This window comes from Tursiops truncatus, chromosome 12 (genome assembly GCF_011762595.2).
Source record: "Tursiops truncatus isolate mTurTru1 chromosome 12, mTurTru1.mat.Y, whole genome shotgun sequence".
NCBI classification, from domain to species: domain Eukaryota; kingdom Metazoa; phylum Chordata; class Mammalia; order Artiodactyla; family Delphinidae; genus Tursiops; species Tursiops truncatus.
Genome location: NC_047045.1, coordinates 46940558 through 46958369, shown reverse-complemented (window position 1 = coordinate 46958369; position 17812 = coordinate 46940558). Strand labels below are relative to the sequence as shown.

Genomic DNA, 17812 nt, shown 5'->3' with positions numbered 1-17812 from the left:
GGCAGAAACATGAAGTTTGAAGTGAGGAGAGTTTGTATTCAAGATAGGGGAGGAATACATACATAGGAGGTTGATTGCAAAACAGTAGTTCTGGCTACAGACAGGCCATTGTTTTAAATAGTTCAGTTTAAGGCCAGGGGTGGGAGCCCGCTAGCCTGAAGCTAGGAAAGCTCCCTCTGCTCACCTCAAACCCCTCCATGGAAGTCTCCTCCTACCTAACATGTACTACACGAAAACCCATTTCATTTAAACATGAGTAACAGAAAAGGATTTTATTTAAACCCCATATAAATGTACTGTAATCAGAAAAGGTAAAAATTAATAGAATAATGTGACAACAGACAACGAAGGCATATCAGAAAAATAAGGCTGCAAAGCAGTTGGAAACTGTAAACTGTATTAGAAAATAAAGGAAATTAACAATGTTATTCACCTATGAATAAAACAGAATAATTCAGAGATAGGAAAACTCAGAAATAAAGTAATAAAAATAAAAAGAATACTTGCAGAACTTTGGGAAAAAATAGGAAAAAAAATCATTTCAGAATGGATCCTAATTTGGAAGAAGTGTAAAAAATAGGTAGTGCAGTAAGTACAGCAAGAGGAAGAGGATATACAAGGGAAAAACAGAAAGGATTTGAGAGGAAATTGCAAATATAAAAGATAGGGAAAGAATAATTAATATTAGTATAATTGGAGTCCCTGAAGAAGCATGAAACAAAACCAATATTTAAAACTTCTATCAACAAACTCTCATTTATTGCTGGTAGGAATGTAAAATGGTTCAGCCACTGTGGAAGACAGTTTGATGGTTCCTTAAAAAGTTAAACATAGAATTATCATATGACTCAGCAATTCCACTCCTAGGTATATACCCAAAAGAATTGAACACATGTACACAAACAAATATATGTACACATATGTTCATAGCAGCACTGAACATAATTGGCAAAAGATGGAAATAGCCCAATGTTCATCAACTGACGAATGGATAAACAAGTTGTGGTATGTACATACAGTGGACTATATAGCTGAATATATTATATCTGAATTTTTATAGTTAAATATATTATTCAGCTCTAAAAAGGAGTGAAGAAGTACTGATACATGCTATAATATGGATAAACCTTGAAAACATGCCGAGTGAAAGAAGGCAGACACAAAAGGTCACGTATTGAATGCTTCCATTTATATGAAATATCTGGAATAGTTAAATCCATAGAGACAAAATGTGGATTGGTGGTTTCCAGAAGCTGGGGACAGAGAGAGTGGAGAGTGACTGCTTAACAGGTATGAGGCTTTCTTTGGGCGTGATGAAAATGTTTTGGAACTAGATACAGATGGTGACTGCACAACATTGTAATTATAATAAATGCCACTGAATTGTTCACTTGAAATGGTTAATTTACTGTGATATGAATTTTGCCTCAATAAAAAACAAATTACCAACCAATTCACTCTTTAAAACTATAACAGAGCATTGAATCTGCATGTTGAGAAGAATACACATGGACCTAGAATGATTAACACCATGCTACATTTTAGTAAAATATGGGACTAAAAATAAAGCAGACACAAGATCAAGTCACTTATAAGAGAAAGAAAAGATTAGGATTTTGGACATTTAAATAGAAGCGTTTCATACCAGAAGCCAAAGGAGCAACATATTTAAAATACTCAAGGAAAGAAAATATGAGCCAAAGATTTTATATGCAGCCAAACTGACTTCAGATATAAAGACCACAAATAAATAGTTATGAACATGCCAGAAATCAGAGAATACTGTTATGAGAGCTTTCTGAGAAATCTACAAGGCTAGAGAATGAGTTGAATTCATAGGAGCAGCTCTGGTAAAAGGTCAAGTGGTCAGTATAGAATTTATTTAATAGTGGAACTAAGACTATCAGTGTTAAGAATGAGAAAATGTTTAAACATTACATATTGTGTGCTCTGCATTATAAATATAGCGCAACTACCGAAAATGGGAGAAAAGAGTATCTTGAAAGTAGTATAAGCTTGATGATTGCTCATAGTTATTAGCTGAAATACCAAGATAACGCTTTATCAAGATGCTGGAGAAGAGTAAGAAAAGGGGGAAGAAAATGCTAATAGTTTCGTGACTGTTCATAGCAAGGATGTTATCTTAAATATAATCTAAAGAGGAAATTAAGAATATTATGTAAAAGTAATTATTAAAGTTACAGAGTTTCCAGAATACTAAAAAATATATATATTTTAAAATCTAGCAATGAGCAGTTAAGACCTTACATGTGTATGTGCTATTTACAACTATAAAATGAAAAATATGAAAGGTTAAAATAGACAAAATCATACCAGGTAAATGCAAATAAAATGAAAGTAGGAGTTGCAAACTTGATAACAGATAAGGTAGAATTCAGGTCAAAAAGCATTTAATGTGGGGGAGGAAACTACTGACATATTGAGCTACATTGAAGTTAAGCATTCTGTTCATCAAAAGACACCTTTCAGAAAGTTAAAAGACAAGCCACAGAATGGAAGAAAGCAATTGTAACTCATACCCAATAAAGGACAACCTTATTAGTAATCAAGAAGTTTTCATTAAAACCACATGAAATGCCACTACATTCCTACCAGAATGGCTAAAATTAAAAAGACTCACAATACCAAATGAAGGCAAGGTTGTGAAACGATCAGAGTTCTCATATATGGTGGGCATGTCAGTTGCTACAACCATTTGGAAAACTGGCCTTTTCTGCTGAGGTTTAACATATTCATACTCTGTAAACCAGAAGTTTCCTTCCTAGATATATACTCACCAGAATTGTATTCCATAGAAAGCTATGTAGGGTGTTGCTAGTGTACCTGTCTTCACCTCCTTACCTGCACATATCATGTAGCTAAAATGTCATTGAGAGAAAATGTTCCACGGTTATATGGTGTTGATGGTTGCACAATTCTATGATTATACGAAAAGTCACTGAACGGTACACTTTAAAAGAGTGAGTTTTAATGGTAAGTGAATTATATCTCAATAAAGCTGTTATTAAAAACAAAAACAAAAATGTCATTGAGAGCATGTAGTGATTTCCTACCAGATTTAATCTCAGTTTTGGTTTATCATCCAAAGCCATTTGTTGTATCTAGCCTCACTTTCCTATCCAGTTTTGTGCAGTCTGTCAATGTACAGCCCCTGTCAGTAGTCTAATCTCCTTGCTAATAACACCTTCATATTCTAGTAAGTGCTTTCATATATAAGATTAATAATATGAAAATAGTCAAAGCCATGGGTATTATCCCTATTTTATTTATTAAAAAAATCTTATTTGAAGTATAGTTGACTTACAATATTACATTAATTTCAGATGAACAACAAAGTGATTTGATATTTTTATAGATTATACTACATATAAAGTTATAAAATATTATCTATATTCCTTGTTGCTGTATATTACATCCTTGTATCTTATTTATTTTATACCTAGTAGATACTATCCTATTTTAAAATCAGGGAAACTTGAATGGACACAGTGATTTATCTGGAATCACAGGGCTAGTATTAGAATTTGTTTCAACTTCAAGATACTTATTGAGCATCTTTTATGTAGTAGGCACTAGTTGGTGCAGTTGGGATGTTTAGGTAGATTCTAATTCTCTGGTCTCTCTACTCAGAGAATTTACCTACGTTGCTTCTAGTCTGTCTCCCCTTGCTAGTCTTCTCATCTCTTGACTGCTTTACTGCTTCCATTTGTCCTTGTTGTCATTTAACTTCAAAGCCCTTCTAAACTCTCTTTTCCTCACTAACCTTCTTTAAACCTTCCTTTACTTTGAATTTCTTGGGACCTGACCGATTCTAAATATATCTGTAACTTGCCACACATTTTTCTTTAGTTGGTTCGATGCATATTTATTACCTCAGTTGATAAGGAAGCTTCTCAAGGGCATAAATAATTATCACCTATAATTTAGAAAGTATTCTCCACAATTTTTTTCCCCTCATTGAACCAGCATACTTGTTGGCTCCGTAGATGCTTATTAGTAAAATTATGTTCAATAGAAAACTAAGGCCTTGCCTTGGTCTTTAACCTACTTGTTAGTTGGGAAGATCAAACACACACAAGGGATATGTCCTGTTTGCAATTGTAAAACAATGTATCGATTGTGAAAAATGAAAAGCTTCAGATTGAATGGCTGAGTGGCTCTGATGAGTTGTTCTGCTACAGTGTAACAGTTAGCTGTAGCTTACAGTTAATAATGGACTTCTAGTGTTCATCTATTCATTTCAAAGATAGCCTATGTCATTCTTGAATAATAATTATTAGAGTCAAAATAAAGAAAATTAAGCATACTTAATGTTTTTATTGTAGCTGTTTTATTAAAAAATTTTTTTATTGAGGTATAGTTGATTTACAACGCTGTGTTAATTTCTGCTATTGTTGCTGTTTTTATAAGGCACAGTTGGTGGATCTGAAATCTGAACTGACAGAGACCCAAGCAGAGAAAGTTGTATTGGAGAAAGAAGTACATGATCAGCTTTTACAATTGCACTCTATTCAGCTTCAGCTTCATGCTAAAACTGGTCAAAGTGTTGACTCTGGTACCATTAAGGCAAAATTGGTAAGTAGTTTAGAGGGTAACATATATTTATATGTGTTTTAGAGGGTGAAAAGGACAATCTTTAATGAGTCTTTTTAATTATAAAAGTTAATATGTGCTCCTGGGAAATTTAGAAAATACAGGAAATGTGAAGGTCATCATAATCATCCACAATCTTATCACCTGGAGATGATCAGTGATAACATCAATAACCAATTGGTACTTAGAATAGGATCTTCTTCCTATTTAAAAAGATCTATATAAATACACTTAAAAGATATTTGTGATTATAACATATAAACATTTTTTTGGACCTATTGTATCAGTTAAGATTAAGTTCAGTTACATGTAACAGAAATCCCAAGTAACATTGGAATTATTCTTAAATAGTACAAATTATTTTCTCCTAGTTAAAGAAGCCCTGAGACAGGCATTCAGAGCTGATATGGCAGCTCCACAGATATCAGGGATCCAGTTTCCTTTTGTTGTTCTGCTCTGCCATCTTTAGCTCATGGTTTCTGTCTTCAGGATTTCTTCATATCTGCATTCCAGGTAGGAAGCAGGAAGATCTAAGGGCAAAATGATGCTTCCCAGCTGCATTAGTTTTCTTTAAAGACCTTTTCACGGAATCCTCGTCAGCTTTTTGCCAATCATTTAGCTGTCTCACTGGCTATCCCTAGCTGCAGGTCATTCCCTTAGTTGGTCACATGACCACCTCCAGTAAAATTGCAGTTCTGTTAATAAGGACGAAGAGGAAAATGGAATGGGGTGCCAACCGGTGGCACATTTTTTCTTTTGCTCTTAATATAAGTATCTTCCCTGCCACTGAGTGCTTTGTCATGCTTGCATAATGTTCATTGTGTAAATGTTCCATGATTAACTATTGCCCTCTTAATCAATGTAGGTTGCTGAAATAGAATTTTTTTAAAGTCTCATTTCTGTTTAACCTCATATGTATTGTGTACTATGTACCAGGCACTTTGTTAACTATAGGGGATACAGCAGTAAATAAGACAGATAAAGCTTGGGAGAGGCAGAAGATGAAATGATGTTGATGATGAGAGTAATACAGTTCAAAGTTTTACTCGTTTTCAGTTAATTCTGTTTAATTGGTTAGTTTCTAATAAGGATATGTTAGAATTTATTTAAATGAATATTTACATTCTCCTAAAGTCCTTTTAAATTCTGAAATTCTATAAATATAAATTATTAGTGTTGTTTTATTTAACTGAAATGAGTCAGATTCATAACTGCTTCTTTGGAATGTTTGATACTAACATTGAGAAACAATGTACAATTTCACTAGAAAAGGATTCACCTGACATTTTAACATTAGATTTGAAACATGGTGCTGTAGTGGAAAGGCACTGAACCAGGTGTGTTAACTAATTTCGATAAAACAAACATTTTTAATCTAATCCTGTGCAGTTACTATTGCTTATGGATTTGCAAATATATTTGTTCTAATGAACTTTACCCAAGTGATATTCAACATATGGGAATTTTCCTTGTAATGATTGTACCACTAAATAAATTCATTTGTTTGATGTTTTTCTAATTATAAAACTTTTTTCTTATATCTTAAGTCTGTCCCCTCTGTGGAGGAGCTGGTAAGTATGCCATTTCTGTTTTGCTTTAATATGTTACGCTGAAATGTTCTTAGTGCTTTATTTGCATAGTACATGTTGTCACTTTGTATGTATTTGAAAGTGATATTAACGATGGTAATTTTTTAATGTGCCAATACGTGAAAAGTTCAGCGAGTAGCCCATTGCTCTTTTCGCACCTTGTGTTGTTAAAAGATTTTTCTTTTGTTTGTGATTTGTTGCCATTATTTGCAGAACCCATCAGCGTTTGACAACTTCTGAGCTTTGTAACTTGCTCATAGGCTACTTCAAAAGAACAATTGATTTTCCTTATGCAGGCCTAGCTCTTTCCTCCTTTTCTGTTTGAATTTATTCCCAGAGAAAGAATGTGCATGTTGGTTTCTTATTTATCCACTGCATGTGTTATAACTTTTCATCAGTCTTGAGAATAATTGTGTGGCCTTTGAAACAACTGAATTTTGAAACCCTTTTTATTTTGGAAAATAACAATATATAAATTCTTAATATTTTTCCCACTACTTCAACCTAATCAGGTTCTAAATTGTCATATGACTTTTCTTCTTTTGAAAATATACTGTTTGGATATCGGAATACAAAATTAACTTCTTTGTTGTTACCTAATGATGAACAGGTTAACTAAAACAAAAAGGTTTTTTCCTTTAAATCTAAAAGTGAGGGCTTCCCTGGTGGCGCATTGGTTGAGAGTCCGCCTGCCGATGCAGGGGACACGGGTTCCTGCCCCGGTCCGGGAATATCCCACATGCCGCAGAGCGGCTGGGCCCGTGAGCCATGGCCGCTGAGCCTGCGCGTCTGGAGTCTGTGCTCCGCAACGGGAGAGGCCACAACAGTGAGAGGCCCGCGTACCGGGGAAAAAAGAAAATCTAAAAGTGATTAACTTCAGTGTTCTTAGTCCTATTCTTGCTTGCATCTGTTAATTTCAGGTCTGCAAGTTTGTCAGATTCATTAGGGGTTTAAATCATTAAAGCAAAGTAGTGTCTTAATATGTTTCTCAGATTTCATAAATATTATATAAATAGCTCATTAAAGTGTAAGTAGATAATCCTCAACATAAAATTTATTTAGCCCGTAAATAAAAAATTCTTGGTCTCTAGGAGCTCATTTTATGAAACAAACAGCATTAACCTCAGTAAATGTCATAAAAAAAGATTTTTGTTCATCTTGTCCAAACTGAGGTTTTGTAACTGATACCTGCCCTTTTAGGAAAGAGATTCTGAAGTAAATTGAGATGTTAAGAATTCCAAAGTTGTTGTAAAAAGAGGATTCTAGATTATTAGTTCTTCAGATTAAAAAAAAAAAAAAAATCTAGGGACTTCCCTGGCGGCCCAGTGGTTAAGACTCCGTGCTTCCAGTGCGGGGGGCATGGGTTCAATATCTGATCGGGGCACTGAGATCCCACAGGCTGTGGGGTGCAGCCAAAAAAAGCAAAATAAAATAAAATAATTTTTTTTAAATCTACAAATTGTGTTCTAATGGTTATATTTGTTTTTTTACACAAGTTGAAAAAGCATGCTAATTAATCTTCCTTTTGTTTATCACATATATAATGACAGATATTTTAATCAAGGAAGTGATAAATATATTCAACATTTGGTAGTTGTCATTCATTTTAGTTTGTATTTTTTTTTGTTATTGTTTTTACGATTGTGGTACTCACTGCCTTGTATTTGAGTATATCATATATTGATGTTTAAATATGTCATATATTGATATGCTGTTGTCAAAACAGTAGATCAAAGCAGACATTGAAATTACTACCAAATACATTCCATTAATTGTTAAAAGTTTGCTTACATTTGTTTCTCAGCTTAATATTCACGATAAAAAGGGAAATAATTATAATAGTCACTACTCATACATTAGAAACAATATCATTTGCCATTCACTCAATAGAAACATTCTTCTTGTGCTGAGATGTAGATCTTTATTTAAATCTCCTGAAGGGGACATGGTGTAGTGAACAGTGTCATCCACATCTCATCAATAAATATAACTGAATTTTCACAGGATTTATAGATTCTGTACATAGTGAGTCAGTAAAAGCAGTTCTCTAAGTCAGTAAAAACACTTCCACTCAAATTTGGGATGGTTCTCTTGATCCAAAAATAACACTTAAAAGATCTTTTGTCCAACTCTCAGAAGGGTTTTATTTTGCCACACAGTCTGTGTGTGTGTGTGTGTGTGTGTGTGTGTGTGTGTGTGTGTTTGAATTTGAATTTGACTTCCTTTAGGCAGGATTTTGTACCTTCTGTTTTCCCCTCCACTTTGTCTTGTACCTGCCTATCTGTTCTGTGCTTGAATTCCAAAGGTATTTACATTTGTAACCCTTGATGTATAGGTACACTGTACTTTATACTTTGAAGGTATATTGAGAATTATTTCTCTGACATTTGAGCTGGTGATAAAAATTTGATGGCAAAGATCTTAAAGTTATATTCTCTGGCTAACACCTATAAATTCATATATATGGGTTATCTACCAAGTGGAGCATAGGATGGCATCCTTTTTTGAGAGTAAAAATGAATATCCATCCAACCTCATAGTAGGCAAGTGAGGCCAGTATTTTTCCTCAGAAAACAGTTCTTCAGTCACTTTGACATATGGACAAATAGATGATCCAGATCCCAAAGTTCAGTGATAATCTATACCATAGATATACCATAGATATATATACATAGATACTATACTATAGATATCTATGCTATAGATATTTTTTACCATAAGCCATATTTTTTTAATTGAAGTATAGTTAATTTACAATGTGCTAATTTCTGCTGTACAGCAAAGTGACTCAGTTATACACAAATATATCTTCTTTTTTAATATTCTTTTCCATTATGGTTTATCCCAGGAGATTGGATATAGTTCCCTGTGCTCTACAGTAGGACCTTGTTGTTTATCCATCCTGTACATGATAGTTTGCATCTACTAACCCCAAACTCCCATTCCATCCCTCTCCCTCCCTCCCACTTGGCAACCACAAGTCTCTTCTCTGTGTAGACATTTTTTAATGTGTAAATATTTTAATGCAGTTGTTACCAGCATTTCTCCATGACCATAAAATGTTTTAAAAGAATTGGAATATCTGTTCTAATTTAAGCATTGTCAGTTTCTTATAATGCTGTAAGATAAATTGGTCATAGAATGTATCTCTGCGTCACTGAATGGCTTTGACCTGTTTATAGAATTGCTGCATTAAAGTTCATTAAATGTTTGGGCACAACCACCAGAGTGATTACTTTGGTCTAGTTTTAGAGTCATTTTTAGGAAGTAGGGAGTAGATTTAATTATCCATTGAAGCCATTACTATTAGTGTGTGATAACATGAGCTTAGAGAAGGCTACTAATCTTGGTATCCTCAGGATCAAGGTGCCCCAAGCCATGTTATTATCTTACCTAGAAGTGGTTCCAACACCTTCTGGTACTAGTTTAAAAAAAACTGGATCCAAATCTTTGTGTTCCATTTTATAGAAACGAAGTGGTAATTTTTATCATATGCTTTCATTGTTGGTGTCATAGATTGTGTGCTTTTGTGTATTTTAAGGAACATGGTCTATTGCTAAAGAGTCTTAAAAGTGTATTCATTGCATTATTTTTTATAAAAAAATTGCAATAGGAAAGAGAGCTTGAAGCAAACAAAAAAGAGAAAATGAAAGAAGCTCAACTTGAAGCTGAAGTGAAGTTGCTGAGAAAAGAGAATGAAGCCCTTCGTAGACATATAGCTGTTCTCCAGGCTGAAGTTTATGGGGCAAGACTAGCTGCCAAGTACTTGGATAAGGAACTGGCAGGGAGGTGCGTGGAAAATGAGTACCCCTGTGCTCTTAGGTGACCAACTGCATAAAGAGGTTGACTCTTATCTCTTTTGGTAAATGAAATATTAATCTTTGTCCTAAGAGTGATTTTATCATTGACTGTAGCTTACTGTTAACTTAATATTGATAGCATAACATATTGCAAATTTATTTAGCCATACTAAATAAGTATTTCCGGTTTACACACACACACTGTTAGTAAATTACTGTGAAATGCTAACAACTCTTAGAGCTGCACTTTTTACCATTTCCTGCCTTGACACCATAACAGATGATGTTCCCATGTACGGCAGGACTTCCGTAGGAATTCTTTCTGTGATCATTGAAACCCAGTCTTTCTTGCCCCTCAAAAACATGTTGGAATGACAGTGGTTTTATCATAATAATACAGAGTTCTGCTTGTATTAATTTTTTATGGTAAATTATTCACAAACTTTGGTGATTCATTATTATTACTAAATAATTTTCAGCTTATTGTTCTAATGTCATATTAAGGACTGATGTGGAACAAATAAAAATAATTTATATCATCTTGAAGTGCACATTTTCTAATAATTTTACCACATTTAAAGAAATAATCATTTTGTAAAAAGATACTCTCATTGGAAAAAATGTTTTGTACAGTTAGCCTCACCTAAAGACTAGTGTGATTGCATGCAAGACATGAAACATGTTAATTGACATTAGTAAATTGTTTCTAAGATGTATATGAATTAAGTATGTGACTAAAGAAGGTCTCAATCATTCTTTTTTTTTTAAACTGATTTTCCCTTGAAGACACCTGTCTCTTTCAGAATTTTCATGTCTCTAAATCTGAGACACATCAGGAGGTTCCTGAGTATTAGTTTTATTACTGAATTAGATTTATGCAAAAACTACTTGTGTTCAGTAATTCTTCTGAATTCTTTCTATAGTATGTATAATAAAAAACTAACTGAATTCTTTTCCCAATATGAAGGGTCCAACAAATACAATTACTAGGACGAGATATGAAGGGACCTGCTCATGATAAGCTTTGGAACCAGTTGGAAGCTGAAATACATTTGCATCGTCACAAAACTGTTATCAGAGCCTGTAGAGGGCGTAATGACCTGAAGCGACCAATGCATGCACCACCAGGCCATGTATGTTTGCTTTTCTGCTGTTTCTCACTCAGCCTTGCCCTTTCTTTAATCACAAGTCCTTTGCATTTAAAAAAATTCTACTAGTATTTAAAACCTTTATTTAAAAGTGAATTAAACTTATTTAAAATAGGTACATATTTAAAGTTTCAGCAACCCATATAGCTCTTTACAAATTTACTAATGCCCAAAAATGATATTTCTGAAGACAGTGAACTATTGCTAGCAAATGCATGTTGCTTTGGCTCATATTTCAGAATTTTCCTGAATCTTGATTAGGCATGTTTACAAATATTTTAAGCTAAGCAGAGAGCGTGTGATCCCATTGATAAATTGGCAAATATTTTTGGATAGTTCTTTACAGGGGACTTTTAGTAACTAGATTTATTTGTAGTTTCTAAACTAACATTTATAACTGTTTGGTCTTGCATTAAGGTGGAATTTGAGGTCTGTGTCCAATTGTCTGCTTCTGTAGCCACCACTGTACAGGAGGTTTTCTTTCTACTTGGATAAAAATTTATTAAATTTCACTACAACAGCAGCCTAATGATAGAAACCTTAATATAATAAAATCATATCTAACTCCTACCCAGTGGATCACATATCTTAGTAACACATAAAGCCTGACCTTGAATAGTAAAATTATTTGTTGCCTCTGAAAAGATTATTGCAAGAAAAATTGATATGTATGTCTAGTTGGTGGGAGAGGAGTGGCGATTGCAATAAGCACTTATGCCATTGTCTACTTTGGGACACTGCTGGTCCCCATTAACTTCTAGGCAGTGGTCAGATCATAAATGTTATTTTATGCTAAATAAAGGAATTTGAACCTTAACCTGATAATCATGAGGTTTTTCAATAAAATAGTGGACTAATAAGATTTAATATTTGTTTGACAATTACTTTGGTATAGTGAAGAGGATATATTGGAAGAGGGCCTAATTGAAGTCGGAGAGTTACATTTAGAAAGATAATAAAATAAGGAGAAAGTGGTTAGAGGAAGGACAGGTTTGAGAGAAGTACAATCAAGAGGATCTGGTGACTAACTGCTTTTGGTTAATTAGGTGAGTGAGAAGGGAATGTGGGTTTTTGGTTTGGGCAGCTGTGTGAGATGGCATGCATTGATAAAGCAAATAGAGGGAAAGGAAGATTTTCGCAGAAAGATGATGAGATCAGTTTTAGACATGTAGTGTTTGAGGTGCCAGTGGGACAGCCAAGTTACATCTAATTAGATATATGGCTCTGGAATTCTAGAGAGAATTCTGAGTTGAAGATTATTAGGTAAATCATCCTTTGAACCATGGAATTGATTAAGTCACCCAGGGAAAATATATAGAAAGTAAAAAGATGGAAGGAGACTTTTATGGAGTGAGGGACGGAAATGGATCACCAAAGGAAGGAGCCTGAGGTGGAGCTATCAGATATAGGCCATCTAGGAAAGCACTAGTGTAATAGATACCAAAGAAAAGAGAAGGTTTCAAGGAGGGGATAGTGAACAGTATCAAGTTTCTGCAAGGTTCAGAAGGGCAGTGACTAACAAACGTATTCATTGGAAGTAGCCACATTCGTTACCAGTGACTGTAGAGAAGACAGATTCATTGGAGCAAGTGGGGGCAAAACCCTAATTACAGTGGTTGGAGTACTGAATGTAGGAGGCAAGGAAATAACTACAGTTAGGATTAACTGTGTGTGCCGGTTAAGGAAAGATGGAGGGAGGATAGTAGGTAAAGAAGACAGTGGGTGATTGAAGGGTTTTTATCTGTGTTGTTTTGTGTTTGTACATGGTCAGTATTTTAAAGCTGGATGAGACCTGGAGTTTTTTCATGTGCTGAATTAGGGAAGGAGCTTGTAGAGAGAGGGAAAGAGTAAAGGTACCAGAGAAAGAATTATTAATGGAACCAAGGTCCTTTAGTTAAGAGGTAGACTCCAGAACGCAAAGAAATGAAAAAGTAATTAATGATCCAGTTGGCATTATGTTTTTCAGTTCTACAAATCAGTTAAAATGGATATAGATCTTTAAGGCATTTTTCCAGTTAAGATAAAGTTACCTCCTTTCATTTCTTGAAGATATTTGTTTATCAGTTCCTGGCAGTGATTTCTTTTGTAATGTCCTACAATTTAAAAAGAGATGTACCAGATGTATTAAAGAAGTTAATAAGAGCGTGAGAAAATCATCTGTATTTCACCGTGTTAACAGAGGAACTATTTTTGCTTTCCCCTTTTATCTATTTATTAATTACTTTCTTAACACTATACTGTGTATCCATTACAGGCAACTAATAAAGATTGCTAAAAGCAAGTTATGATAGTATGGGTTTATTCTATATGGTATATTATTTAAGTAGTACTAATTTTTCTTCTTTTTTTCCTTCAATAAGGATCAAGACTCTTTAAAGAAAAGCCAAGGTGTTGGTCCAATTAGAAAAGTTCTCCTCCTTAAGGAAGATCATGAAGGCCTTGGCATTTCAATTACAGTAAGAAGTAGTGCTTCCAGTCTTCTTTTCTACAGTTGTCTAGTATTATCATGCTCCTTTGTTGGACATCATTGGGAAATAAAGTATTCTGAATATATTTTCTAAATAACTAAATTTATCCCCATGGGTAACAACACACACACAATTATGATTAAAAGCTAGAAGGTGGAATGTACCAAACATTGCATTTCATCCACTTTGTGTTGCATATTTTTTCACATTTTAACATCTGTGAAATTGAGATTCATCTTATAATTATTTTTGTGGAACATAAAATAATGGTTTGTCTTACCGTTCATAGTGACTCAGATTTGATAAAATCTAATAGTGCTGTGGACTACTAATACATAAAATATATTTATTTATTTATTTACGAGAGCAGCTAATTGTTGTTTTTTTGGTTTTTTTAGGGTTCTTCGTTTTTTGGCTCTGGAATGCGTTTTAAAAAGCACATGTATATTATTAATCGTTTTATTTAGAAGTAACTTTGATATTCATAATAATTTGATTTACCATTACCTAAATATAATAGCAAATAGAATTTCACTCAGTATTTATAATAAGAGATTGTATAGGTGCTTACTGAAATGTTCTTAGGAAAATATCAGTAGAATAGTCTGTGACTATGCAAAGGTAAACTAATTTACTGCTTTTTTCGGTTAGGGTGGAAAGGAACATGGTGTTCCAATCCTCATTTCTGAGATTCATCCAGGGCAACCGGCTGATAGATGTGGAGGGCTACATGTTGGAGATGCTATTCTGGCTGTTAATGGAGTTAACCTAAGGGACACAAAGCATAAAGAAGCTGTAACCATTCTTTCCCAGCAGGTAAGTACCCTTTATGTAACTAAAATTGGATATGTTGATTGTTCCTTTTTGAATCTGTTGAATATTTTGTACTTCCCTAGGAGGTTTCTCAAGTAGTAAAGTGTATATATATAGATACTAGTTCCCTATTATAGAAGACATTCAGCCAGATTTACTGAAAAAGATTTGCTCTTCTTCACAGCTGTATAGTTTTGAGCAAGTTACTTAAAGTCCTTTATGCTGCAGTGTCCTCATCTGAGAGCTGTAAGGATTAAGTATGTTAATACATATAAAGTGTTCAGAACAGGACTTGGCTCTTAGAAGGCAAAACATTATTAATGACTAAAACGCTATACAAATATAAAGTACTATAGAAAAAACAATGTTAGAAGTGGATTGATTTTACAGTCATAAATGTTGGCACTCAAGGGTCCTTAGAAATCATTTAGCCCAACCCTCTTATTTAAAATGAGTGAACTACGCTTCTTAGAAATTAAATGATTTGCTTAAGGTTGCAGAACATACAAAGAGTTGAGAGTTACATCCAGGAGTCATATTTGTTATCCAGAGCACTTACAATGTTTTTTTGTTTTGTTTTGTTTTGTTTTTTTCCTTCAAGAATAAGGTTGAGGGAATTAGAGAGGTGTTGGTTAGTACATTGAGATATTTGGAGGTGTTGGATCATCAGTATAGTATGCCAGGGTAGAATTGAATCTCAGACTTGAAAGTGAATTTATAGCTCATTTAGTTTAACTTTACGAGATGCATAAATATCTACAATATCACTAATTAAATAATTGTATTAAAGGGAGGACTTGTTGGTGATAAAACAGTCCATTTCATTGTTGTACGTTGCTGATTTTTAGAAAGTTCTTCCTCATATTAAGCGCAAAATCTGTTTCTTCATGACAGCTACCCACAGACCTGATTCTGTCATCTAGAGAACTTTACTGAAGACCACTGCATTTACCATCTCCCCCCAAATGGTATTTTTAAAGCATTGCCTAAGAATGCAGTGCTAGTCTCTTTAAGTTGGTGTTTTCTCAGCCTGACTTGGCTGTCATCCAGTAGCGTAAGAGTGAGATGAACAGCAGCTGTGGTAAAGGAGATGTAAACAGTCAGTTCATGAGATGCAGTTCATGAGATACAAAGTTGTATGGAAACACTAAGCGCATGTTAAAATTCTGAAGTATAACCTTAAACTGCTGGGAGAGAGGAGCAGCAGAGACTAACTTAGTGAGTAGCAATAAAAAAAAAAAAAAAAAATGGCATGCTTTCTTTTGAGCAAAGGCAGGCTATAATTTTCAGAGAATTATAAATACCAGACTTGGGAATAGTGATTGTAGTCTCTTATTAAATGACAATTGTAGCTTGTAATTTTTTTAACATGAAATAATCTGTAACTTTTTACCTGAACATAAAGTTGTTATTAAAGAATTACAATATAAATACTGCACATTTAGTCTAGTATAGTAGAAAGAGCAAGGACTTTGGAGTCAAATTTCTCTTTTTCTGTTTTACTTGTTCATCTTATTGAGAGAGTTACCTGCTCTCTCCAGGACTAACTCAGGTTTCTCATTCATGTACAAGGGACTATAATAATGTTATTCTGAGGATTGAAAGATAGTAATTTTGTACAATAAATACAGTAATTACTATTACTGCTGAACAGAATACCTTAACACTTTGGCACTCGGTGAAAGTTAAGGAAAGGCTCAAGACCTATTCAGTAAGAAACAAATCATTGTGTAGAGGTTTCTTGAATTAGAGAAAAGTTTGTGTGGTACCCTTAGGTGCAACTTTAATATCTGACTATTTAGATGGATTTGCTGAATTGCTATTATGGAAAGTATAAAATGGCAAAATGACTTTTAAACTGAACATTTGTTCCAAAATTCTGTAACTTGAATAAACATCCTTTTTTATTTTAGGTCTGTTAACAAAAATATTTTGATCAGTAGAAAAATCTGTAATATTAAAAGGAAATTACTTTTACCTCTTGAGATTCTAAAATTTCATTATTTGTTGTCTTGAAAGGAGATACATCTGAGGTCCAACTACTACTTCTCACCACAAAGAATTTGGAAATCTTTTAAAATTATAATTACAGTAACTTGGTTTCCTCATTTTCTTTCCCCATTTTAGAGAGGAGAGATTGAATTTGAAGTAGTTTATGTGGCTCCTGAAGTGGATTCTGATGATGAAAATGTGGAATATGAAGATGAGAGTGGACATCGTTACCGTTTGTACCTTGATGAGTTAGAGGGAAGTAGTAATCCTGGTGCTAGTTGCAAAGACACGAGTGGGGAAATCAAAGTGTTACAAGGTAAAAATTACTCTAAAAGTTATAATTAATGTATTTATTATTAATAAACTTTAAAAATATAAAAGCCTTAGCTGTTCTTTAGTAACACTGTTTTAATGATGGGGAAACCATCATTAACAAAATAGATAGCTTTCCCTTGCTAAATTATAGTTTTATTGTACACCAGTAACTACACCAAAATTTTATTTACATGTAAGTTCTTCTAGAGTCATCTTGGACAAGTACGTGACCAATTACTAAACTATAACTGATCCTTGAAAAATAAATAAAATTCAAGTTTTCTAGACTCTGAAACAAAGACCAACATGCCTTTTAGAGTAGATACATCTTAATGTCATCTTGCTGTTGTAATGCGCATTCTTCTCTCATAATGCAATGATTTTACACGCTAAATATGAATAAGTGATTAGACTGTTACGATTGTTATTAATAGAATCAGGATATGTGATCTTGAGGATTTTTGGTTTAGTTCCTTTGCTATCATTTATACATATTTTAAAGAAAAATTCTAGCACTTTCTTTTACATGGAGCAGTGGTTCTTAAATTGTGATACATGGATCTTTGTGGGACCCTGAGACCTTTCAGGGGGTTCTTGAGGTCAAAACTTTTCATAATAACACTAAGGCATTGTTTGTCTTTTTTTGCTGTGTTGATATTTGCACTGATGGTACAAAAGCAATGGGGGTAAAACTATTGATACTTTAGTGCGAGTCAAAGCAGTAGTACCACTTTACTAGTGATCACTGTGTTCTTCCTTGCCATCCACTCAGAATGAAGAAGAAGAAAATGCCAGCTTCTCTTAAGAATATCCTTGATGAAATAGTAAAAACTGCTAATTTTATTAAATCTTGAATATATGACTTTTTAATATTCTGTGTGATGAAATGGGAAGTATGCATTGTATTACTGAGTGTATGCTGAACAGAGATACTGGTCTTGAGGAAAAGTACTTAAGTGATTAATTTGCTAGCTGAACTAGTCATTTTTTTCATGGATGACAGCATGACAATTTTTACTTGAAAGAATGACCGACAAATTATGGTTGTTCAGACTATTTGGCAGCCATTTTCT

General features: G+C 33.8%; 1 protein-coding gene across 3 annotated transcripts in view; it reads left to right on the top strand.

Moving 5' to 3' along the window:
* Positions 1–17812, top strand: part of GOPC (golgi associated PDZ and coiled-coil motif containing) — a 40428-nt gene that overhangs the window by 17927 nt on the left and 4689 nt on the right. The window contains exons 2-8 of one of the 3 annotated variants that reach the window (XM_019929639.3): positions 4432–4596; positions 6162–6185; positions 9817–9992; positions 10971–11136; positions 13512–13607; positions 14271–14435; positions 16560–16740. In XM_019929639.3, the coding sequence (XP_019785198.1) occupies positions 4432–4596; positions 6162–6185; positions 9817–9992; positions 10971–11136; positions 13512–13607; positions 14271–14435; positions 16560–16740 (973 nt within the window). The remainder of the gene's footprint in view (positions 1–4431; positions 4597–6161; positions 6186–9816; positions 9993–10970; positions 11137–13511; positions 13608–14270; positions 14436–16559; positions 16741–17812) is intronic. The other 2 variants (XM_019929640.3, XM_073789530.1) reach the window with 2 other exon arrangements.